At 36.8% G+C, this 26,048-nt stretch overlaps 1 protein-coding gene and 2 long non-coding RNA genes across 4 annotated transcripts; all 3 read left to right on the top strand.

Moving 5' to 3' along the window:
- Positions 1-2,903: 2,903 nt before the first annotated feature.
- LOC149408268 (uncharacterized) lies at positions 2,904-4,785 on the top strand. The gene is made up of 3 exons (XM_089624726.1): positions 2,904-3,501; positions 3,569-3,772; positions 4,688-4,785. Exons 1-3 carry the CDS (start codon positions 2,904-2,906, stop codon positions 4,783-4,785), a joined length of 900 nt encoding a protein of 299 aa, XP_089480852.1.
- Positions 4,786-8,043: 3,258 nt separating this feature from the next.
- Positions 8,044-8,902, top strand: LOC149408267 (uncharacterized). The gene is made up of 2 exons (XR_016299653.1): positions 8,044-8,303; positions 8,543-8,902. It is a non-coding gene; the product is annotated as an uncharacterized LOC149408267 (long non-coding RNA).
- Positions 8,903-9,933: 1,031 nt separating this feature from the next.
- Positions 9,934-25,802, top strand: LOC149408266 (uncharacterized). Of its 2 annotated transcripts, none has more exons than XR_016301726.1 (2): positions 9,934-10,190; positions 25,563-25,802. It is a non-coding gene; the product is annotated as an uncharacterized LOC149408266 (long non-coding RNA). The 2 variants fall into 2 exon arrangements; XR_016301725.1 differs by having other exon boundaries at positions 25,551-25,802.
- Positions 25,803-26,048: the final 246 nt, after the last annotated feature.

The raw sequence follows: 26,048 nt of genomic DNA, 5'->3' as shown, positions 1-26,048 counted from the left end.
TCCCTCCGATGCGACTATTGGAGAACTAAATGAAGGAGTCGTCACCAGGAGGAAAGAGCCAGTAAACTACAGAGAAATGATTAGTAATGTGTGCTTCACTTCCATAATCGAGCCCAAAAATGTCACAGAAGCTGTCAGTGACGAGTTATGGATGAATGCTATGCAAGAAGAATTGGTGCAGATTGAAAGAAATGAAGTCTGGAAACTTGTTCCCCGACCTGAAGATGTCAATGTTATTGGTACCAAGTGGATTTTCAAGAATAAGTCAGATGCTCTTGGAAATGTCACCAGAATCAAAGCTAGACTGGTTGCTCAGGGCTACTCTCAGATTGAAGGTCTGGATTTTGAAGAAACGTTTGCCCCCAGTTGCTAGGCATGAAGCCATTCGTCTACTTCTAGGGATCTCCTGTCAGAAGAAGTTCAAACTCTATCAAATGGATGTCAAAAGTGCCTTCTTGAATGGATTCCTAAACGAGGAAGTCTATGTGGAGCAACCAAAGGGTTTTGTTGATCCTAAATTTCCAAACCATGTGTACAAGCTGCATAAGGCCTTGTATGGATTGAAGCAGGCGCCTCGAGCCTGGTATGAGAGACTGGCTGAATATCTGTCCAAAAAGGGATACGTCAGGGGTGTTAAGGATCAAACTCTGTTCATTAGAAAGAGTGGATCGGAGATGATGTTTGCTCAGATCTATGTGGATGATATTTTCTTTGGAGGAATGTCCCAGAAGATGGTGGATCACTTTGTGGAACAGATGCAATCAGAGTTTGAGATGAGTATGGTTGGAGAACTCTCCTTTTTCCTTGGTTTCCAGATTAAGCAATTTGAAGGAGGAATATTCCTGTCACAGAGCAAATATGCTAAAGAGTTGGTCAAGAAATTCGGGTTAGAGTCAGGAAAACCAAAGAGACCCCCTGCTTCTACTACAGTCAAACTATCTAAAGATGATGATGGTGAGGCAGTTGACACCAAGCTGTATAGAAGCATGATCGGGAGTCTGCTATACTTAACCGCTAGCTGACTTGATATCTCGTTTTCAGTGGGAGTTTGTGCTAGATTTCAGTCTCAACCCACCACAACTCATCTTAGTTATGTCAAAAGGATTATCAAGTACATTCACGGTACTGCTGACTATGGTATCTTGTACTCTTTTGACACGAACTCGTGTCTGGTTGGTTTTTCTGATGCAGATTGGGGAGGCAATTCTGATGACCGAAAGAGCACCTCGGGTGGATGTTTCTTTCTCGGGAATAATCTGATTTCCTGGTTCATCAAGAAACAGAATTGTGTATCTTTATCCACTGCTGAAGTTGAGTACATTGCTGCGGGGGCAGGTAGCACAGAGCTGGTTTATCTCAAATCTATGCTTGAAGAGTATGATGTTCCTCAAGATGTTGTCACCTTGTTCTGTGACAACACCAGTGCCATCAACATTGCAAAGAATCATGTTCAGCATAGCAAGACTAAGCATATTGAGATTCGACATCACTATATCAGAGATCTTGTGAATTACAATATTCTCTCTCTAGATCATGTCAATATGGAGGATCAACTGGCTGATATCTTCACAAAACCTCTGGATATGGTGAAATTTGAGAAGCTCCGTTCTGCCTTGGGAGTGTGCATACCTGACTTATAGCAATTATTGGGCTGGCGATGTCATTTATGGGCTATGACTTTGGCGCATAGAAGGCCCAATTGGGAAAATGTTGTTCCCACTCTCTCTCAAAACGCAGCGTTTAGAGTAATTCATTTGAATTACAACGTGACGGTTTATTTCCCAAGAAGGAGTACGATTTTTCCAACTACTATCATCATTTTCGCAGATCTTTGCCTCTTATTGCATCTCTCTTTAATCCCTTCTCTTCAGTTCTTGAAAAACTCAGTTTTCTTCATAATCATGGTGTCCACGAGAAGAGGTACAGTGAACGCCTCCAAGTCCACGGTGAAAGGAAAGGCCAAGGGTCTCTCTTCGTCCAAGATGGAGAGCATTCAAGTGAACAAGTATGGTGTAAGAATCAGGAAACCTCAGCCCGTCAGAGTCGATGGTGAGGCCGGAGACTCTTCGTCTAGGGCTGAGGCTACTGACCTTCGTGGTCTTCTCCCTACTTTTCCTCAGGTATCAGCGACAGTTCTCCCTCACCCTGTTCCTTCCTCAGTTTCTAACCAAGAAAGCATGCATGTGGATGTTTCCTCTGAGCCTATCGGTTCTGAGAGGGAAACCATGAGCCCCACAGTAGAGGCCATAATGACTCTAAGAAACTCAGGAGAAGGAAATGTCGAGAACACCTCCACGGACAACCCTAGTTCTCCCAGATTCGGTGATAAATCTAATCCCCCTAATCCTCAAGCTCAGGAGACTGATGAAGTGGACAATCCCACTCTGGCTGAGATGACCAGAGAACTTAAGGGTCAAGGTTCTAGGTCGGATGAGGACGTTTTAGGAGAGAACCGCAGAGAGCTGATCTCCCGTGAAGACTTTGACCGAATCATGGATGATGGTTTTCAACCAGACTCAGATGTGGTTCCCCCAGGAGACATGCCCAGAAAGAAGACTAAGAGGACCTCCAAGAAGGCTGCTGAGAAGTCCTCCATTGTGGAGAAAGTCAAGAAATCTGCTAGGAGGAAGAAGAGCAGAGTGGAGACCACTGAAGCGAATGCCATTAATCCTCAGGAGGAGATTGTGGTGGAGGATGTCAGAGACCATGTCACTAACATCGTCGAAGATGAAGAAGCTGTGGAGGAAGCAAGGTCTCGCGACAAGAAGAAGAGGTCGGCTAGATAGGATGTTCCTGATGTTCCAATCACAGGAATATCTTTTCACACCCTTCAGAATGCCAGCCGATGGAAGTACGTCATTCTTCGGAGTATTGCTCCTGAACATGTTCTCTCTGATGAAGCCATGGAATGCGCTGATGTCATTGAACTACTCAAGAGCACCGGGCTTCTCTCCACAGTGACCTCAGTGGGCTCCTACCACGCTCAGCTTGTGAGGGAGTTCATTGTCAATCTTCCTGATCAAGTCGATGATGCCACTTCCCCTCATTTTCAAAAGGTGGTGGTCAGGAACAAAATCATTGACTTCTCTCCCAAGGTCATCCATGAGTTCATGGGTTCAAATGCTCCCACTTCTGAGGATCAAGCACCTTCAAGAATTGAGCTGGTTTCTGAACTCACTGGAGGGAAAGACAAGAAAGGGTGGCCTGAGTTTGGGCTGTACTGTGCTTCTCTTCTCAGTTCTAAGTACTCTGTTCTTCACAAAATTGGAGTCAAGAACTGGATCCCTACTGCTCACTCCACATGTGTTTCTCTCGCCCTTGCTCAATTTCTCTTCATGATTGGCACAAGTCGTTCGGTTGACGTTGGGAAACTCTTCTACTCCCAAATCATCAAGCATGCTGGCTCTGAAGCTATAAAACTTCCTATCCCTTATCCTGCCATGATCACTGGGATCATTTTGCATCAACAACCGGATATTCTGTCACCAGAAGAGATGAAAGGTTGTAGCTCGACTCCATGGAAGATCTCCTTCAGCTACAAACTTTTTTCAGAAGCATCATGTGGCAGACATCAAGAAGCCTCCCCAGTCCAGCCTACCTCACGCTCGCTTCAATGATGATGATGCTCCGGCTGTTCCTCCCATGTCAGCTGACGTCAGGAAACTGATAGCTCTTTCCCTTGTTGATGAGATCAAGCATCTGGAGACAGTGATTGCTACCTTTACTGAGCGCAAGATGGCCCTTGAAGATGCTCTAGTTCGTATTCTCCCAAGTACCTAAACTTTTTTTCTTCAAGTTTTTTTTGCGTGGCTCATGCACTGGTTAGTTTTTTTTTCTTTTACTTCCTTTTTGTCTTTGCTTGGCAAAAAGGGGGAGTCAAAAAGTCACTTCGGTTATTTGGTTATATGTCTGTAACTTCTGGACCTCCACTTTATGGATATATTTTGTTGTCTCCTCTGTCAGTCACTGTGACAAGAGTGATCTCACAGTTAGATGTTCTGTTGTGTTGTGTGTGTGGCGAGAGTGCTCCTTGAAGGTTGGCATAGTGTTTCGTTTTTGAAGGAAGAGTTTTGCCTGCTCAAAGCCAAAGGGGGAGATTGTTGTTACAAGAAGTTGGCCATTTGATTCAGGCTTGCTATTTGTCTCTCGTGGTGGTTCTAACATCTCAAAGAACATCTCTTGGTTAAAGTTGTCAGCTCGCAGAGAGGTCTCGCTGACAGCTTTATTTGTGGGCTCGCTGGATGCGTGCCATCTGTCTCTATCTTGGATCAGAGGTCATTCGTTTTGTTTGTCTCGTATATAAGACAATGCAAAACCCTAGGTAGGGTTACACACTTTCACGCCGAAAAACCTGAGTGTGCCAAAAAGGTTTTTGTGTATTCTCCATTGGGTGAGTTTTGTTTTCCAGGGCGAAAAACAACACACTAATACACTGAGTGATTGTAAGGGTGAAAAGCGAGGGGAGCTCAAGTCTAGGGGGAGCCTAGACTAGCATCAAGCTACGGTTCACTGGGAGTTAGGAATAGTGAAAGGTTATCATTCATTGTATTCCGATTAAACTCATTTTCCGTTAGTGAAGTTGCTCTTTTCACCAGGATTCTCATCCGTCCAGAGTAGGCTGTTAAGGCCGAACTGGGTTACCATTCTGTGTGTGTTCTTTTTCTATTATTGTGTGGTGTCTTTACAGGTGTTACTACTGTCTGCTACAACACCTTACAAATAGTTCATACAGTAGATCTGGAATTTCAAGTGGTATCAGAGCGGGCACCCAAAGTTACTGGGTGAGATCCGTTAGATCTAGCTGTTGTTGACCGAGATGGACACGTTCAGGGAACGAGGTTCCATCTCACGAGCACCACTTCTTGATGGGCAGAACTACGCGTACTTGAAAGCCAAGATGGGTGTGTCTACAGTAGATCTGGAATTTCAGTATTGTCTCTACCCCCTATTATAAATGGTGCTCACTCTACAATTACTCTTAAGACAAAGAATGTCTTCATTGAATGCACAGCTACAGATTTGACAAAGGCCAAGACCGTCTTGAATACAATTGTATGCGAGAAAAATTTCAATATACATGTTTGGTTATTTCTATGGCTCGTATGTTCTCATGGATGGTAATCTAATTCATTATTTTTCTAGGTAACTGCTTTTTCATTTTACTGTGAAAAAAATTGAGATAGAACCAGTGGAAGTGACTTGCTCAGATTTGCAAAGGAAATTCAAAAAATTATGTAAAGGAAATTTGACAATTCCACAATTCAGCTTCGTCCAAAATTCCCTTTAACATTTCAATTTTGTTACAGTCAGTGAGCAACACAGTGTAGGAGAGAGATCAACTCACCTCGACGAGCGGCGGAGCGGCGGCCGAAATCACGCGAAGAAGAAAATTTGGATTTTTGGGAATCGCCGGACCTGGGTTTGGGAGTGAAACCTGCGATTGGAACGACGGAGTGAGAAAGAATCAGAGGAAGAGAGGAAGAACGAGAGAAACACTCACCAAAGTTCACGGCGGCGCGGAGGATGGTCGTCAATTTCTGGGACAGCGCAGCGCGGAAACTTGGGAGAGTGGTTAGTACGCGTTCGTGCGTGGAGGTTAAACTGATTATTTTATAAGAGAAGATAAAATAATTTAAGCCGTAAAATCTGTAATCAGTTGTGTCTATTTCCTACAGACACGACTTCCGTTTACAAACGCGACTTCTCGCGTCTAACTCTCTACCGCAAAAAAAATCGATGCAAATATTTCCATTTTATTTCCCCAAATCTATATAGAGACTCAACATGATATTTTGACACGAAATGTCGCGTCTATTACCAAACAAACTTACTAAATAGCGGGATCTATGTCGCGGGTAAAATTTTCGTGAAATTTTGTATCAGACGCGACAAGTAGCGTCTTAAACCTAAAACGTCGTGTCTATTTACTCGCGACTAGTCGTGTTTGAAAATATTCGAGTCTGAAGCTTTAATTTGTAGTATAGCAGACGCGAGAACTCGCGTCTAAATCTTGAGCGAATTTTTTTTGGAGCAACTACTCCCCTTTTTATTTCCCAATTCAATATAGACACGACTTTATGTTTTAGACGCGAGAAGTCGCGTCGGTTGACAAAAAAAATTAATAAAAGGCGGCATAAATGTCCCGGTAAAAAATTTGATGAAATTTTGTATCAGACGCGACTTTTCGCGTCTGAAACACTAAAAGTTGCGTCTAAATAGACGCGACTACTCGCGTCTGAAACATTTCGTATCTGATGCTTTAGTTTGTAGTAGTGAGAGGTTGTGAGGGTCAGAGAGGGGTCTAGGGTGAGAGAGAAACGGAGAGGCTGTGAGGCTGAGGCGGAGAGGTTGTGAGGGTTGGGGAGGGGTCGAGGGTGAGAGAGAGGCGGAGAGGTTGTGAGGAGACTCGAGAGTTAGAAATAAACTTAGAGTCGAGAGAGGAGGAGAGGTTGTGAGGCGTAAGTCGAAGGTTTGTGAAAAATAAAGTCAGAGAAAACATGTTTTAATAAATTTTGACCTAGCAATAGCCGCGACATGTCGTGGCTATTGTCGTGGCTGATAGGTTTAGCCACGACAAATTATTGTGGCTATACTAAATTAGCAGATACTGAGCGCAAGAAAAAGCCCGCTCAAATGAAAATAGCAACAGCCACGACAAGTCACGGCTAATTAGCCACAACTTGTCGTAACTATTCCCGAGAATAAAAATTGTGGTTGTTGCCACTGTTTGTTGTAGTGTCCTATTGTTTCAACAACGTTTATAACAATAGTGTTTACAATAACCTGAATCAACAATACACGCAACTATGTGATAAAGCACTTACAATGGCTGTCAACAACACATAGTGTAAAAGAACACCTAGGACGATGACGACTGCAACAAAATATTTAGATGTGTAACCCTACACAAAGAGGGAAAGAGATCCTTATATAAGACACATACATACATAGTGTCTTTGGTTAGGGTTTCCCAATGCACTTGGAGAACACTCATTGGACGATCGGTAAAAGAGCGGAAGCGAATCAGCAACAAACCCTGCTAGCAGAAATTCACGTCACTGTACTGATGTGTAAGACAAACACCTCATGTTCTAGGAGGATGTTTCTAACATCACAGAAAACAATAGTTTTACTATAACAAAAGCAATCAACACACAGTAACTACAATTTAAAATAAAATATTAAATATATAAAAAAGGAAGAAACAAATGTTACAACAACTGTATTATATAAAAAAAAAACTTATCATTTTACTATCGATATGAAATTCCAAATATATTAAAAGGAAATTTTTTTTAAGCTCTTTTAAATAAAAGTTATGCAATAATAGTGAAGTAGCATGTCCCTCTACATTAATGGCTACAATAAATTTTTCAAATATATACGAATGAGCTATCACATATGAGAAGTAATTTATATATTTTCATGAAATGAATGGTTGAGACTTGAGAGGTTGTCCTGCTTGAAGTGGAACCAGGGCGTATTAAGAGAGAGCTGGGTAATTTGAAAGAATTTGTGGCTACGATTTATTTATTTATATATGTGGGCTTCTAAATGTTATTGCTTGACTTGTGTAAGTCAATCATAAATTAAAGATAAGAAAGTACGCCACATTATCAAATTATTTAGGTATTTCAACAAGCAAGCTAAACTTAATTAAGGATATATAGTATGCATGCGTGAGGCATAAAAAAAAAAAAAAAAAAAAAAAAGACTTCTGATAAATGATAATATACCCCTTTGAACGTATATCTTAATTTTCTCTTACTTTATTTAAGTCTAATTTTTGTACACCGTAACTAAGAGACAGAGTCAGATAAAAACTAAAGTTTAGGAGGCAAAAAACTAGAGACAAAATTAAATAAGAGTCACAAATTAGATATAGGAGGAGTTCAAATTAATTCATAGCAAATTTTTATAGTATAATGATAATAATAACAGTACTAATTAATATGTATATGTTTATTACGTTAAGAAAGTTGAAACTCTAAAAATAAATAAATAAATTAAATTTAAGAAAATAGTACTACTTAATTTAGAAGGGACTAGTATGTTAGTTGTAGGAAAGAGCTGACATGTTTTTTTCTCACGGCGACTACCCTAATACAGAATGGGCTATAAATAAGTGAGGACTGGGAAATATTATTAGCACATTCAAATAAATAAGTAAAACAAGCGTCTCTTCTAAGTTAAAACTCTGGAAAGAATGAAGCGAGTCTTTGTTGTGATCACTATTCTCTTGGCTGCCATTCTCTTTTTTCCTTCTTCAACCCTTGCTCGACAATTAGCTGCCGTAAAAATTGGTAACACAAATCTGACTCTTGAATATTAGATTCATATTTTTTTTTAAATGTTTATGATATGAACTCAACTTTTATGCTTTGTTGTGCTGTGTGTCGGAATGAACCACACAACTTTTCTTTTTGGGGGGTTTTTCAGGCAAATAATGATTAACTTTCTGGAATAGTGTATTGAATTGATTCAGTACATATGGACTGGTATGAATAACAAATACAATAATTGGTTGAAAATATAATGACAGGAGTAAATCCATTAAATCCGAAGTGTCAAGGTGGCAGCTACAACCGCAAGTGTCTGCCAAATCCGCAAGGTGGCAGATACACTCCGTCGTGTCAAGGTAGGGTATACATCCGCGGACCTTGCTCGCCACCACCACCGTATGAAAGCCCTTGAAGTGTACATACATACAAATACAACTTTATCGCATACAATACCCTATTTCAACACTAGGGTTTTGAACCCATAAAATAAAGTGGATGAAATGGCCATCGTGTGATTTAATTACTCTATGTTTGCATGAATAAAATCTAGCCTGTTTGTTTTCCTAATTACTGCGTTGGAATAAAAAAAAGTTCGACTGCTCTATTTTGTATTTTCTAAGAACCTTCGTTGTAAAGTAAAAGAGTGCTTTCTTTTGATATAACTGTATTTTATATCGGTTCACATAATTGTTGGTAATTCTAAATTAATCAGATTCTTAGAAAAAACATAAACGACAAGATATATTTAGATATATGAGTAATATAGGTTTGTGTATAAACGTAGGGTTTATATACATAGGGACATCGTATTCTAGAATACGAATCCTTGTATTCTAAAATCAAGAGTCTCAGAATGAAACAAAAAACACAGTTTTTTTATTACCCAGAATTCCGTAGAAACTAGATACTAAATTTATAGTAATAATAGATTTTAGAATAGTTATTTTGCTCAAATCGACTGAATACTAACATATATAGATCAACACAAAATTACATAGAAACAAAAACAGAATTACGCAGGATGGTTGAAATAAAAAAAATCAAAATTGTCTCCTGAAAATTAGAGACCTTCAAGTTATTTTGTTTATGACGTTTTTTTTTTTTTTTTTTTTCTGCTTGTTTAAATTATCCGAAAGATGATAAAAAAGAATCACACCTGAAATGCCTAAATTTTTCCCTAGCAATATTCAATCGCTCAATAATTTTTTTGTCCGCACATGAATCACCCATTCCTGCTATATATCTCAGTTTCCTATTAATAATGTCCACACATTTATCTCAAATTTATTTACATTCTCACTAAATTTTCATAATCTTGATTATTAAAACAAAAGCACTGTAGTACCCCTTTGAACGTATATCTTAATTTTCTCTTACTTTATTTATGTCTAATTTTTGTACACCGTAACTAAGAGACAGAGTCAGATAAAAACTAAAGTTTAGGAGGCAAAAAACTAGAGACAAAATTAAATAAGAGTCACAAATTAGATATAGGAGGAGTTCAAATTAATTCATAGCAAATTTTTTTAGTATAATGATAATAATAACAGTACTAATTAATATGTATATGTTTATTACGTTAAGAAAGTTAAAACTCTAAAAATAAATAAATAAATTTAAGAAAATAGTACTACATAATTTAGAAGGGACTAGTATGTTAGTTGTAGGATAGAGCTGACATGTTTTTTTTCTCACGGCGACTACCCTAATACAGAATGGGCTATAAATAAGTGAGGACTGGGAAATATTATTAGCACATTCAAATAAATAAGTAAAACAAGCGTCTCTTCTAAGTTAATACTCTGGAAAGAATGAAGCGAATCTTTGTTGTGATCACTATTCTCTTGGTTGCCATTCTCTTTTTTCCTTCTTCAACCCTTGCTCGACAATTAGCTGCTGCAAAAATTGGTAACACAAATCTGACTCTTGATCGTTAGAGTCATATATTTTTTTTAAATGTTTATGATATGAACTCAACTTTTATGCTTTGTTGTGTTGTGTGTCGGAATGAACCACACAACTTTTCTTTTTGGGGGTTTTTCAGGCAAATAATTATTAACTTTCTGGAACAGTGTATGGAATTGATTCAGTACATATGGACTTGTATGAATAAGGGAAATTGCTCTAAATAGGAGTAAAAAAAAAAGGTTTTTACTTCTTTGGACTTTTTTTCAAAAAGATCACAAATAGGATCTATAACACTTTTTCTATTTATGTAATTACAATTATATCCTTATTTATTTATTTATTTTAAATGTCAATGTCTTGTACACCTCTTTCATGTGACTCATGGCCCCACTAAGTACACTTCTCTCTCTCTCTCTCTCTCTCTCTCTCTCTCTCTATTCTTTGTCATTTTTCTCTCACGTACATTGTAGCTTATATTAGTTATATAATATATATATATATATATATATATATATATATATATATATATATATATAAAAGCTGGTAGTTTATATTGTAGCTATTATAAATATTGTATTTACATACACATAAATATATGACATATGTTTTTTTTATTACATAATGAAGTACACACATAAATAATTAATAAAGTAGACACATTTTTTTATTGTTATGAAATTAGCTTGATTTATTTCCATGAAAATAATAAAGTGCACACATAAATAATTAATAAAATAGACACATTTTTTTATTTTTATGAAATTAGTTTGATTTAATTTCCATGAAAATCATAAAGTACACACATAAATAATTAATAAAATACACAAGTTTTTTTTTTTTTATGAAATTAGTTTGACTTAATTTCCATGAAATTAATAAAGTATACACATAAATAATTAATAAAATAGACACATTTTTTTATGAAATTAGTTTGATTTAATTTCCATGAAAATAATGAAGTACACACACAAATAATTAATAAAATAGACACATTTTTTTTATTTTATGAAATTAGTTTGATTTAATTTCCATGAAAATAATAAAGTACACATATATATAATTAATAAAATAGACACATTTTTTTTATTTTTATGAAATTAGTTTGATATAATTTCCATGAAAATAATAAAGTACACACTTAAATAATTAATAAAAATAGGCACATTTTTTATTTTTATGAAATTCGTTTGATTTAATTTCCATGAAAATAATAAAGTACAGACATAAATAATTAATAAAATAGACACATTTTTTTATTTTTATGAAATTAATTTTTAATAAATAATAAAACGAAGCAAATGGATTCGTGACTTTCCTGTCTCGAAAAATGAGGATTTCGTGACTTTTCTGTCACGAAAAATAGGGATTTCGTGACTTTCCTGTCACGAAAAATTAGGATTTCGTGACGTAACTCTCACGAAAAAAAACTCTTCAAGTCACGAAACAGTACGTTTTCATGACATTTCAGTCACGAAATTGGATACTTTTATGGAATTTAATGATAAATATCTTGTTTATTTCATTAAATATGTCGTAGGAGACCAATGGTTATTATAAATATAAAAATAAAAAAGTTGAAAAAATACATGGTAAGTCAATCTCTACTTACCTGGAAGATCACGAGGAAAGAATGTGTTTTTGTATTTTGAAGTGTTGTTGACATACATTAATTTGTATAATTTTATCATTTCAAATGGAAAAAGAATGTTAAGTAGTCTATGTTGTCAATGGTGCCCACAAGAAGAGTAGTAGTGTCTATTTATGTACATTTGATGTCATATAGTCTTACGAAGACTCTTGCTTGTAATTGCTTATTCATTAATAAAAAGTTGAAACGTTCATTCAATCTTCATTGTCTGAAGCTTTATGATAAAACCATAGTCTTTTAGTCCATAAACAAACTTAACAACTTACGAAGAGACAAATGTAGATTTGCATGAACAAACTCTTCGTAGTTTGCTTAAAACGATATATTCGCAATCTTAGGGTCAAAGGACTATTGACCTCAGTATGATTGTTAGAAGAATCTATGATGTCTGGTTATGAGGCACTGAGAGTTTGAGACTCTATAGTTCTTCTAGGTATCTTCCGAAGGTACTGAATTGACCAGTGCACTTCTAGAGACAATATAAGAACAAACCATTTAACCTCTTATGTCTCGAAGTCACTATGTATGAATTGCATCATGCTTACCTTAATCCTGAAATGAGACATGCCATTTCACACCTTAGTATTCTCATTTGAGAAAGTCAAAGTTCGGACTCACTATGTGATTCCGAACAAGGCCTATTGGTGAAGTACTAAGTTGTGAGTCTATCATGAGTAACTTTGTGAAGTTCTCATAGATATGGAATTCATGTACAAGATTGCTGAAATGCAATGTATGTCACCTCATGCTTTGTTCCTTGGAGTGTGAATAAATGAACTGGCCAGTGTCCAAATTGAGTCTTGACTCTTTTGGATGAAACAATGTGACTTGTTAGCTCCTCGTCAATACATTGTTTCTAACTTATTCACAAGCGACAAAGGAGTTGAGGAAATAACAGCTAGAAGGGTAAAATGGTAATTTAGTAAATCCCGACTAGCTGATGACATTCATGAAGGGTAAACATAGATAATATTCAGTGGATCCGCTCATCGTAATTAAGTCGAATTCTTGAGTAGAAAATAAATTCATTTGAACCGAGAGATTTTCAGTGTCAGCTTTTTAGTGGAGTCAGTTGGCATTAAGCTAAACTTGGAAAAGGTTTGTGAACTTTTGAGTCCAAGTGTTTAGCTCAAGCTTTGTTCATTTGGGTCCATGAGGTCACTGTCACGAATCACATCGATAGGAATTATTAAACTGGAAGCTAAGTCAAAACAAGAACGAAAATTGTCGAAAGGGTATTTTTGTCTTTTGAGACATAAGGATGAAATGGATGTCAATAAATTTTGACAAGTTCATTTGATGACTTAATGTCACTCGGCCATAATATGATTAATTGGGCCATGTGAATTAATTTCATTTCATAAGAATTTTATTGAAAATTCTTAATGGGCCTTTCTCATGTTGTCATGAACAAATGAAGAAGCTTCTAGAAGCTCCTTCTAGAGAGACTTGGGCGCCTACCCTAATAGAGAAATAAGAGAGTTTATTTTGTGCATAAATGTATTTAGATACTTGCCAAAAGAAAAAGAGGAAACAAATTTCCTCCAAGAGGAAACTAGGGTAATCGGCCATGTTGAGAGAAAAGGCAAGCCATGAACAAAATTGGAAACAAATCAAGGCTTCTAGAAGCCTTGTTTGGCCGAGTTTCTCAAGTGGGAAAGAGGCAATATTTGCTCATGAATATGTGATATTCTATAGAAGAGGAAACTACCTTATTGAAGGTAAAGCCTCTCCTATAAATAGGAGCCTCATTTCCTCACAATTGATTCATCCAAGTTTAAGAGATTTGAGAGACTCTCTCTCTAGAACTTTGGCCGAAAATCCTCTCTCTCTCTCTCTCTAGTTTATTTTCGATTTTTCTTGTCTTGGCACCTAGGTCCTCACTCGACCTAGTGTTTAGCTCTGCGACTTCGAGACTTGTTCTTAAGTCGTAGTGTTTAAAAGTGCCCACTCACTGATTCCTTCTTTTCGAGTGATTTAGTGATAGAAACTTTCGTGGTTGCTCGAGGTGCCGAGGAAAGAAAGAGAGACGTGCTGCGAGGGGAGACGAGCGTTGCAAACTTTCCACAAGCTTCTTCAAAGTTCAAGCTTCAAGAAAGGTTAGTAAACTTCTAGCTCATATTGGTTTTTAATTACATGTACTTGCACTTGTCTAGGTTAATAAAAACTGTTTTACTTGTAAAAGAAAATTTTTAAAATTCCGCCGCTTACCGAAGCGTTAATTATTTTCTCAAACCCTAGATCGATTCCAACAAATGGTATCAGAGCTATGGTCAAAGATTAGCATGTACATGTTTTTAAAATTATGAGCTTGAAAATCGTTTTCGAAAAATTACTAATTTTGTGACAAGTTAGAATTGTAATCTTAGATTTTTTTTAATTTAATGCTCTTGTCTTTAAATTAAAAAGCATGTTGTTTTTCTATGAGTTTGGGATGTTTTTAAAACACATTAGAATCAGTTCTAAAAGTTTTTAATTTTTTATATTGAAAAACGTGTTTTAAAGGTTTGAGAAATTTCAGTAATTTTTGTGACTAGTTACTTTGTCTTTCTAGTTTCTTTTATTTACCGTATTCGTTTTATGCTTGTTGTTATTTATTTTATTCTATGTTATTACCCTGCTAATAAAACACAAATAAAAGCTTTAAACAACATCTTAAAACGTTCCGTTACACTTGATTCTTTTTCGCACCTAAGTAGGACCAAGCTTTAATTTATTTCTTTTTCTTCGAGCTGGAGTAAACCCGCATTAAAAGAGGCATAACTCTCTGCTCAGAAATCGAAATTTAATTATTCTTGAATCAAATTAAAGCTCTGTCTGTCCTCTGTCCAATGCCACCGGTTTCGGCTGAAAAGGACATCGGAGCCGCCAGATATGTTGATTTTACTCCGAGGTGCGCGGCTGTCTGAAACTCCAGTTTTTTAGAAATCCGGATTTTCAAACCCCACTACCATGAGTTATAGAACTCTAATGAGAAAATTTTCTTGAGCAAAAATGTTTTTCATATGATTATAAACATGATGTGTAAGATTAAAATGTTTTGATTTTTGAAAGTTTAATTGAAATTGAATTTTTACAAAACTAGTTTGAATTTTGAAAAACCGTTTTCACTTTCAAACTTGAAAAATATTTTGTCATCCAAATCAAATAAATTTTCAAAATGTTTTCAAAACTACATCTATATCACATATGTTCAAAATCTATATGCTCTTGAAAATTTGAGTGGGAGGTCTCCTTGTAGACAAGCCGAAAAATAAAAAGATGTGTAATCTCAAACTTTCAAGTGTTCGAGTGAGTTGAAGTTCACACTTCCCTCACGCACTTTCCCGAAATAGAAAATAGGAAAAGATCGAGTATGTACCTTGTGCCTTTATGCACTAATACTGCTCTGAACATGTCGATCTAAGATTCTCTTCTAGTTGTCCGCTCTGTCGCTCTCTAACTAGGAAATTTATTTCCGAACTTATAAGAGTCGATGAACCATCTCCAAAATCTAAGTGGGAGGGTTATATTCGTCGTTTGTAACCCGCGATCCCCAACACTAGTGAAAGATGCAATAACGTGGGACTAAGAGCCGCTCTTGCGACCCTCACTTAAATGTGAGTACTCCAAGGGGTTATTGCTTCGATCATCGCTCAATGAGCTACGTCCGAGAGTGAGACGATGATGGCAAGGCCTCCCCTTGGGGAATTGTTTTTCAAAGTTGACCTTTTGGACTAAGTGGTTGGTTGCACACTTAGGCTCAATCCCTAGTAATCCTCCCTTGAGGCTCTGCGAAAGGATGTGAGTGATCAAACCAATTTAAAAGGTGGCTAATCAAAATAGATGTATTGACATCTTGGCTTAGCATTAATGATGTGTCATTTACTTATAAATGGAGATTTTTTGCGGCCTTCTCTTGAGGGAGTAAATTATCGTTTGGTTTATAACACCTTTGGATTTTACAAAAGTCTTAATAAAACTTAAATCCTAAACCAAAGACTAATCATAAACTTGTTTCAATTTTTATAGGCAATATGTCTCTCAACCCTCTCTCTACAATTCTTTCCTCGAATAAACTCGAAGGCGACAATTACGTCGACTGGAAACGTAACCTCGACATAGTCCTTACTGTCGACAAGCACAAATGGGTTCTCACCACCCCCTGTCCTCAAACGAATGATGATTCGACGCAAGAGGAGAAAGACGTCCTGGCGGCCTGGCTTCGATCCGATGAGATTGCGAGATGCTATATTTTGGCATCGATGAACAATGTGTTGCAACAACAACATCGTGATTATGAAACTGCCACCGATATGCTCTACAATCTCCATGAGATGTTTGGAGGGCAAGGACGTCAAGCTAGGCAACAAGCGGTCCGACAATTCATGAACTGTCGTATGAAGGCTGGAACTCCCGTTAGAGATCATATGATGCTGATCATTAGCTATCTAAACGAAATGGAGATTCTTGGATCTGAGATTGATGGGGAGACTAAAATAGATATGATCTTGGAAACTCTCCCCGAAACCTTTGATACCTTCAAGTTGAATTATTCCATGAACAAGCTGGAGTACACTGTTACCGAGCTCATGAAGGAACTTCAAACCGCTGAGGCACTCACTAAGAAAAAGAGGGCTCAAGGAGAAGTACATGCTACTGCCTCCACCTCTGGATCTAAGAAGAGACCTCGCAACGCCGAGAAGAAGAACCAACCTAAGGTTCAAACGAAGAAGAAGGCGCCAAAGGCTCCGAAGGTGGACAAGTCTAAAGACAAGTGCCACCACTGCAACGAGCCTGGTCACTGGCGTAGGAACTGTCCTGCGTACCTCAAAACCAAAGCAAAAGGTATTGTACTTGTTACTGAAGCCTGTTTAGTAGCTGATAATGTATCATCGTGGATTATTGACTCCGCTGCTACTAACCATATTTGCTGCTCCTTGACTGGTTTTAGGAAAAGCAAAAGCTTAGAGGATGGCGACTTCTGCTTCAAGTGGGGTGATGAGAGCGTGGTGTCTGCGAAGGCTGTGGGATCCGTGACGCTATCTTTTGAAGATCGAACTTTAAATTTGAATAATGTGTATTATGTTCTTTCCTTTGGGAAAAACCTAGTATCTGTTGCTCAACTTTTCGAGCAAGATTATTATTTAAAGTTTATAAAGAATGGAATTCGTATTTCTTTTTCTAATTCTTTCGTCACTGATGCATGTATGAAGAATGGTCTTTTTTACATCTATCCCACTCAACCTTCTCTTTTAGATACCGAAATAGATAACGATCTAATTAGGGAGCCAAAGAGGATCAAACTTTCTGAATCCTCCGATCTAACAAAATCAACATACCTCTGGCACTTGAGACTTGGTCATATCAGTCTAGATAGGATTAAGAGACTTGTGAGGGATGGTCCACTCCAAGCCTCTGCAATAGGTTCACTACCTACTTGTGAATCCTGTATAGAAGGAAAAATGACTAAGCGACCTTTCTCCGATAAGGGTCGAAGAGCCACTGAGTTGCTGGAACTAATACATTCTGATGTATGTGGTCCGCTCAACCAACAGGCACGTGGAGGATACGAATACTTCGTTACCTTCACTGATGATTACTCAAGATATGGGTTTGTCTATTTGCTTAAACACAAATCCGAGACCTTTAACGTATTTAAGGTCTTTAGGGCTTTAGTGGAAAAGCAAACTGGCAAAGTGATCAAAACCCTTCGATCTGATCGAGGTGGTGAGTATATGTCTGGAGAGTTCGATGACTTTCTTAAAGAAGAAGGTATCGCTTCTCAGCTTACCGCACCTGGCACACCTCAACAAAACGGAGTGTCAGAGAGAAGAAACCGAACTCTTATGGAGATGGTTAGATCGATGATGAGTTACTCATCACTCCCGCTTTCCTTTTGGGGATATGCCCTCGAAACAGCCGCCTACATTCTGAACCAAGTTCCGTCTAAAACGGTTCCTGGTACTCCTTATGAGAGATGGACTGGCCGTAAAGTGAATCTTGGCCGCATCCGAATTTGGGGTTGCCCTGCACACGTGCTGAGGTAAAAGACTAGCAAGTTGGCTAGTAGGTCAGAATTGTGCCTGTTTGTAGGATATCCGAAGGAAACCAAAGGTTTTACTTTCTATAGTCCCGAGGACGATAAGACTTTCGTTAGCACGAATGCTCGTTTCCTTGAGGAGGACTTTATGAAGGATGCGAAACCTAGAAGCAAAATTGTGCTTGAAGAAAAGTTGGGTGAGGAAGCTTCTACCTCATCTGTAAGAACTGTTCTTACCCCAACTGAAACACAACCTAACTCATCAGAATCTCGTCAAGTAGTACTTAGACGTAGTGGGAGGGCTACTCAAAAGCCTGACAGGTACATGTCTTATGGAGACTCTCTTGTAGCCGTCTCCGACATGGATGACCCTGTTTCCTATAGCCAAGCAATGGCTTGTTCTGAATCAAACCTTTGGCTTGACGCCATGAAAGTTGAAATGCACTCGATGTATGTCAACAAAGTCTGGAAACTTGTAGACCTTCCTGAAGGGATTAAACCCGTAGGGTGTAAGTGGATATACAAGAAGAAAAGGGGTCCTGATGGGAACGTCGAGACGTTCAAAGCACGACTTGTGGCAAAGGGTTATACCCAACAAGAAGGGATTGACTATGAAGAAACCTTCTCGCCAGTCGCAATGCTTAAATCCATCCGCATACTCCTATCCATAGCTGCAGCTCTCGACTATGAGATCTGGCAAATGGATGTCAAGACAGCCTTTCTGAATGGCAATCTTGACGAGCGCATTTACATGGCTCAACCAGACGGTTTCGTGGATAAAGGTCAAGAGACCAAGGTTTGTGAGTTGCTTAAATCCATTTATGGATTAAAGCAAGCATCTAGGTCATGGAATATTAGATTCGATGAAACTGTAAAGAGCTTCGGCTTTGAACAGTCAATAGATGAGCCTTGTGTTTACAAGTTAATACACGAAGGCAAAGTTGTGTTTCTGGTACTATATGTCGATGATATACTACTCATTGGTAATGACGTGGGTAAGTTATCTGAGGTTAAGGTCTGGCTAGCAAAGCAATTCGATATGAAGGATCTAGGAGAAGCCGCGTACATTCTGGGAATCCAAATCTTTCGAGATAAGAAAAACCAGACCCTGTCGCTCTCTCAAGCATCTTATATTGATAAGGTAATGGATCGCTTCTCGATGCAAGACTCCAAGAAGGGCCAAACACCCTTTAGGCATGGAGTTTCACTCTCTAAGGACCAGTCTCCCAAGACTGCACAAGAGATTGAAGACATGAGGAAAATTCCTTACGCCTCTGCCGTAGGAAGCCTCATGTATGCTATGCTTTGCACTAGACCTGACATCTGCTTCGCCGTTAGCGTAGTAAGTCGTTTCCAATCCAACCCTGGACCCGAGCACTGGATTGCTGTTAAGCATGTTCTTAAGTATCTTCGAAGAACTAGGAACTTGATGCTTACATACTCAGGTACTGACCTGACTATGACGGGATATACCGACTCCGATTTTCAAGCGGATAAGGATTCCAGGAAATCCACTTCGGGAATCGTGTTCATCCTTAATGGTTGAGCTGTTGTGTGGAGAAGTATTAAGCATTCTTGCATTGCTGACTCCACAATGGGAGCAGAATATGTGGCTGCTTGTGAAGCATCCAAAGAGGCTGTATGGCTTAGAAAATTCCTTAAGTATTTGGAAGTTGTTTCAAACGTCGACGAGCCCATAACCCTTTATTGTGATAATAGTGGGGTTGTCGCTAACTCAAAGGAACCTAGAAGCCATAAGCGCTCTAAACATATTGAGAGGAAATACCATTTGATTCGAGAGATCGCGCAGCGCGGAGACGTGGAGGTGAAATAGATCTCTGGCAGATCCATTCACCAAGGCCCCTAGCGAACAAGGTCTTTGACCAACTTCGTGAGGGATTAGGCATGTAGGACTACTCACATCTTCTTTGAGTCAAGTGGGAGTTTGTTGTCAATGGTGCCCACAAGAAGAGTAGTAGTGTCTATTTATGTACATTTGATGTCATATAGTCTTACGAAGACTCTTGCTTGTAATAGCTTATTCATTAATAAAAAGTTGAAACGTTCATTCAATCTTCCTTGTCTGAAGCTTTATGATAAAACCATAGTCTTTTAGTCCATAAACAAACTTAACAACTTACGAAGAGACAAATGTAGATTTGCATGAACAAACTCTTCGTAGTTTGCTTAAAACGATATATTCGCAATCTTAGGGTCAAAGGACTATTGACCTCAGTATGATTGTTAGAAGAATCTATGATGTCTGGTTATGAGGCACTGAGAGTTTGAGACTCTATAGTTCTTCTAGGTATCTTCCGAAGGTACTGAATTGACCAGTGCACTTCTAGAGACAATATAAGAACAAACCATTTAACCTCTTATGTCTCGAAGTCACTATGTATGAATTGCATCATGCTTACCTTAATCCTGAAATGAGACATGCCATTTCACACCTTAGTATTCTCATTTGAGAAAGTCAAAGTTCGGACTCACTATGTGATTCCGAACAAGGCCTATTGGTGAAGTACTAAGTTGTGAGTCTGTCATGAGTAACTTTGTGAAGTTCTCATAGATATGGAATTCATGTACAAGATTGCTGAAATGCAATGTATGTCACCTCATGCTTTGTTCCTTTGAGTGTGAATAAATGAACTGGCCAGTGTCCAAATTGAGTCTTGACTCTTTTGGATGAAACAATGTGACTTGTTAGCTCCTCGTCAATACATTGTTTCTAACTTATTCACAAGCGACAAAGGAGTTGAGGAAATAACAGCTAGAAGGGTAAAATGGTAATTTAGTAAATCCCGACTAGCTGATGACATTCATGAAGGGTAAACATAGATAATATTCAGTGGATCCGCTCATCGTAATTAAGTCGAATTCTTGAGTAGAAAATAAATTCATTTGAACCGAGAGATTTTCAGTGTCAGCTCTTTAGTGGAGTCAGTTGGCATTAAGCTAAACTTGGAAAAGGTTTGTGAACTTTTGAGTCCAAGTGTTTAGCTCAAGCTTTGTTCATTTGGGTCCATGAGGTCACTGTCACGAATCACATCGATAGAAATTGTTAAACTGGAAGCTAAGTCAAAACAAGAACGAAAATTGTCGAAAGGGTATTTTTGTCTTTTGAGACATAAGGATGAAATGGATGTCAATAAATTTTGACAAGTTCATTTGATGACTTAATGTCACTCGGCCATAATATGATTAATTGGGCCATGTGAATTAATTTCATTTCATAAGAATTTTATTGAAAATTCTTAATGGGCCTTTCTCATGTTGTCATGAACAAATGAAGAAGCTTCTAGAAGCTCCTTCTAGAGAGACTTGGGCGCCTACCCTAATAGAGAAATAAGAGAGTTTATTTTGTGCATAAATGTATTTAGATACTTGCCAAAAGAAAAAGAGGAAACAAATTTCCTCCAAGAGGAAACTAGGGTAATCGGCCATGTTGAGAGAAAAGACAAGCCATGAACAAAATTGGAAACAAATCAAGGCTTCTAGAAGCCTTGTTTGGCCGAGTTTCTCAAGTGGGAAAGAGGCAATATTTGCTCATGAATATGTGATATTCTATAGAAGAGGAAACTACCTTATTGAAGGTAAAGCCTCTCCTATAAATAGGAGCCTCATTTCCTCACAATTGATTCATCCAAGTTTAAGAGATTTGAGAGACTCTCTCTCTAGAACTTTGGCCGAAAATCCTCTCTCTCTCTCTCTAGTTTATTTTTGATTTTTCTTGTCTTGGCACCTAGGTCCTCACTCGACCTAGTGTTTAGCTCTGCGACTTCGAGACTTGTTCTTAAGTCGTAGTGTTTAAAAGTGCCCACTCACTGATTCCTTCTTTTCGAGTGATTTAGTGATAGAAACTTTCGTGGTTTCTCGAGGTGCCGAGGAAAGAAAGAGAGACGTGCTGCGAGGGGAGACGAGCGTTGCAAACTTTCCACAAGCTTCTTCAAAGTTCAAGCTTCAAGAAAGGTTAGTAAACTTCTAGCTCATATTGGTTTTTAATTACATGTACTTGCACTTATCTAGGTTAGTAAAAACTGTTTTACTTGTAAAAGAAAATTTTTAAAATTCCGCCGCTTACCGAAGCGTTAATTATTTTCTCAAACCCTAGATCGATTCCAACAGTCTAAACATATGAACATAAGTTTATGAGGTTTAATACATGAATTGATTTGGAGGACTAATAATGCTAATACATGAATTATCAATAAATCCCCACATTAACGATCATTCACCTATGTTCATTTGTTTTAGATTACTTGACACTTTGTCCCATTAATTTGAAATGATGAAATGAGACAAATGAATGTAGGTGTTGATAACAATCATTGGTCACCTAAGACGTATTTAATAAAATAAAGGAGAGATTTCTCATTAAATTCCATCAAAGTATCCCATTTTTAGTGACAGGAAAGTCACAAAATCCCCATTTTTCGTGACGAATAAGTCACGAAATCCCCTTTTTCCTGACAAATAAATCACGAAATCTCAATTTTGTGTGACATAGAAGTCACAAAATTCTAATTTTTCGTGACAAAGATGTCACGAATCCCCGAAATTTCGTGACAACGAAGTCACGAAGTCCGAGCCAATTACGTGAAACATGCTCTCTTTCGCTCCTTTGATCTCGTTTGGTCCTCCTAAACTTGCTTCTAGACTGTTAAATGAGTTGATTTGGAGGACTAACAACGCTAATACATGAGTTAACAATAAATTCCCACATTAAGGATAAGTTAGTTGGGAAAACGGCATGACGTTAAACCTCATTAACCTATGTTCATTTGTTTAGACTACTTGACATTCTTATCCCATTTGAAATGATGAAATTGTACAAATTAATATATGTCAACAACACTTCACAATACAAGACACATTCTTTCCTTAGGGCTTGACTTACCATGTATTTTTTCAAAAAAAAAATTGTTTATATATAATAACCATTGGTCCCCTACGACGTATTTAATAAAATAAACAAGAGATTTATCATTAAATTCAATCAAAGTATCTCATTCATGACTGGTATGTCACGAAAACGTGCTATTTCGTGACTTGTAGAGTTTTGTTTCGTGACAGGAAAGTCACGAAATCCCAATTTTTCGTGACAAATTAGTCACGAAATCCCCATTTTTCGTGACAAATAAGTCACGAAATCTCAATTTTTCGTGACATAGAAGTCACAAAATTCCAATTTTTCTTGACATAGAAGTCACAAATTCCCATTTTTTCGTGACAAAGATGTCATGAATTCTCGAAATTTCGTGACAACGAAGTCACGAAGTCCGAGTCAATTACATGAATTATGCTCTCTTTCGCTCCTTTGATCTCGTTTGGTCCTCCTAAACTTGCTTCTAACAACGCTAATACATGAGTTATCAATAAATTCCCATATTAAAGATAAGTTAGAGGGAAAAACGACATGCCGGACGACATGACGTTAAACCTCATTAACCTATGTTCATATATTGAGACTACTTGACATTCTTTTCCCACTTGAAATGATGAAATTGTACAAATTAATGTGTGTTAAAAACACTTCACAACGACATGTATTATCAATAAATGAGTTGATTTGGAGGACTAACAACGCTAATACATGTGTTATCAATAAATCCTCACATTAAGGAGAAGTTGGAGGGGAAAACGACATGCCAGACGACATTACAGTAAATCTTATTTACCTATGTTCATTTGTTTTAGACTACTTGACACTTTGTCCCATTAATTTGAAATGATGAAATGGGACAAATAAATGTATGTTAACGACACTTCACAATACAAGACACATTAGTTCCTCAATATCTTCTAGGTAAGTAGAGATTGACTAACTATGTATTTTTTTAAATTTTTTGTTTTTATATTTATAACAAATATTTGTCACCTAAGACGTATTTAATAAAATAAAGGAGAGATTTGTCATTAAATTCCATCAAAGTATCCCATTTTGTGACTGGTATGTCACGAAAACGTACTGTTTCGTGACTTAAAGAGCTTTGTTTCGTGACAGATAAGTCACAAAATCCTTATTTTTCGTGACAAATAAGTTACGAAATCCCAATATTTTGTGACGTAGAAGTCACGAAATTCCTATTTTTCGTGACATAGAAGTCACGAATTTCCTTTTTTCGTGACAAAGATGTCACGAAATTCCTACTCAATTACGTGAAACATGCTCTCTTTTGCTCTTTTGATCTCGTTTGATCCTCATAAACTTGCTTCTAGGCTGTTAAATGAGTTGATTTGGAGGACTAACAACGCTAATACATGTGTTATCAATAAATCCTCACATTAAGGAGAAGTTGGAGGGGAAAACGACATGCCAGACGACATTACAGTAAATCTTATTAACCTATGTTCATTTGTTTTAGACTACTTGACACTTTGTCCCATTAATTTGAAATGATGAAATGGGACAAATAAATGTATGTCAACGACACTTCACAATACAAGGCACATTAGTTCCTCAATATCTTCTAGGTAAGTAGAGCTTGACTAACTATGTATTTTTTCAAATTTTTATTTTTATAACAAATATTGGTTATCTAAGACGTATTTAATGGAATAAAAGAGAGATTTCTCATTAAATTCCATCAAAGTATCCCATTTTGTGACTGAAATGTCACGAAAACGTACTGTTTTGTGACTTGAATAGTTTTTTTTTCCGTGATATCTACGTCACGAAATCTCAATGTTTCATGAGAGGAAAGTCACGAAGTCCCAATTTTTCGTGATAGAAAAGTCATGAAATCCTCATTTTTCGTGACAGAAAAGTCACGAATCCAAGTGTTTCGTTACATGAAAGTCACAAAATCTTATTGTTTCGTGTTATTATTTCATATAAATAAATAAAAAATTTGTCTGTTTTATTAATCATTTATTTGTGCACTTTATTATTTTCATGGAAATTAAATCGAACTAATTTCATAAAAATAAAAAATGTGTCTATTTTATTAATTATTTATGTGTGTACTTTATTATTTTCATGAAAATTAACATAAAATTATTTTTAAAAATAAAAAATGTGTCTATTTTATTAATTATTTATGTGTGTACTTTATTATTTTCATGAAAATTAACACAAAATTATTTTTAAAAATAAAATATGTGTCTATTTTATTAATTATTTATTAAAAACTAATTTTATAAAAATAAAAATAAATGTATCTATTTTATTAATTATTTATGTGTGTACTTTATTATTTTCAAATTTTTATTTTTATATTTATAATAACCATTGGTCCTCTACGCTGTATTTAATATAATAAACAAGAGTTTTATCATTAAATTCCATCAAAGTATCACGAAATTCTAATTTTTTCATGACATAAAGGTCACGAATTCTCATTTTTCGTGATAGATACGTCACGGATTCTCAGAATTCTTAGAATTTCATGATAAAAAAATGTGTCTATTTTATTAATTATTTATGTGTACTTTATTATAACATATAAAGACAAATAATAGAGAGAGAGGGGAGTAGGTGAGAGTGGGGTTCATGAGACATTGACATTTACAAAAAGTAAATAAAGAAGGATATAATGGTAATTACATAAATGAAAAAAGTGTCAGAGGTCCTATTTGTGACCTTTTGAAAAAAAAGTCCAAAAAAGTTGTTTGCATTTTTTTTACTCCTAATTTTGGAAAACTCCCTAATTACAAATACAATAATTGGTTGAAAATATAATGACAGGATTGGGCCGAGGAATACCATGTGGACCCAAAAACGGTACACCACCAAGCCATGTGGCCCATACATCCGCAACTGTCCAACGTATGAAAGCCCTTGAAGTGTACATACATACAAATACAACTTTATTGCATACAATACCCTACTTCAACACTAGGGTTTTGAACCCATAAAATAAAGTGGATGAAATGGCCATCGTGTGATTTTATTACTCTATGTTTGCATGAATAAAATCTAGCCTGTTTGTTTTCCTAATTACTGCGTTGGAACTTGGAATAAAAAAAAGTTCGACTGCTCTATTTTGTATTTTCTAAGAACCTTCGTTGTAAAGTAAAAGAGTGCTTTCTTTTGATATAACTGTATTTTATATCGGTTCACATAATTGTTGGTAATTCTAAATTAATCAGATTCTTAGAAAAAAAACATAAATAACAAGATATATTTAGATAAGATGAGTAATATAGGTTTGTGTATAAACGTAGGGTTTATATACACAGGGAC

This window comes from Urtica dioica, chromosome 1 (assembly GCF_054948205.1).
Source record: "Urtica dioica subsp. dioica isolate 48M chromosome 1, U.dioica_male_clone48M_v1_H2, whole genome shotgun sequence".
NCBI classification, from domain to species: domain Eukaryota; kingdom Viridiplantae; phylum Streptophyta; class Magnoliopsida; order Rosales; family Urticaceae; genus Urtica; species Urtica dioica.
This window is presented reverse-complemented; position numbering and strand designations above follow the sequence as displayed.

Bases quoted from the DNA above. Each gene is read 5' to 3' on its own strand.
- LOC149408268 (XM_089624726.1), top strand. From the start codon at position 2,904: ATGGAATGCGCTGATGTCATTGAACTACTCAAGAGCACCGGGCTTCTC. The intron at 3,502-3,568 runs GTTGTAGCTCGA...ATCATGTGGCAG, and splicing joins GTCACCAGAAGAGATGAAAG to ACATCAAGAAGCCTCCCCAG. The intron at 3,773-4,687 runs GTACCTAAACTT...GTGTCTTTACAG, and splicing joins TCTAGTTCGTATTCTCCCAA to GTGTTACTACTGTCTGCTAC.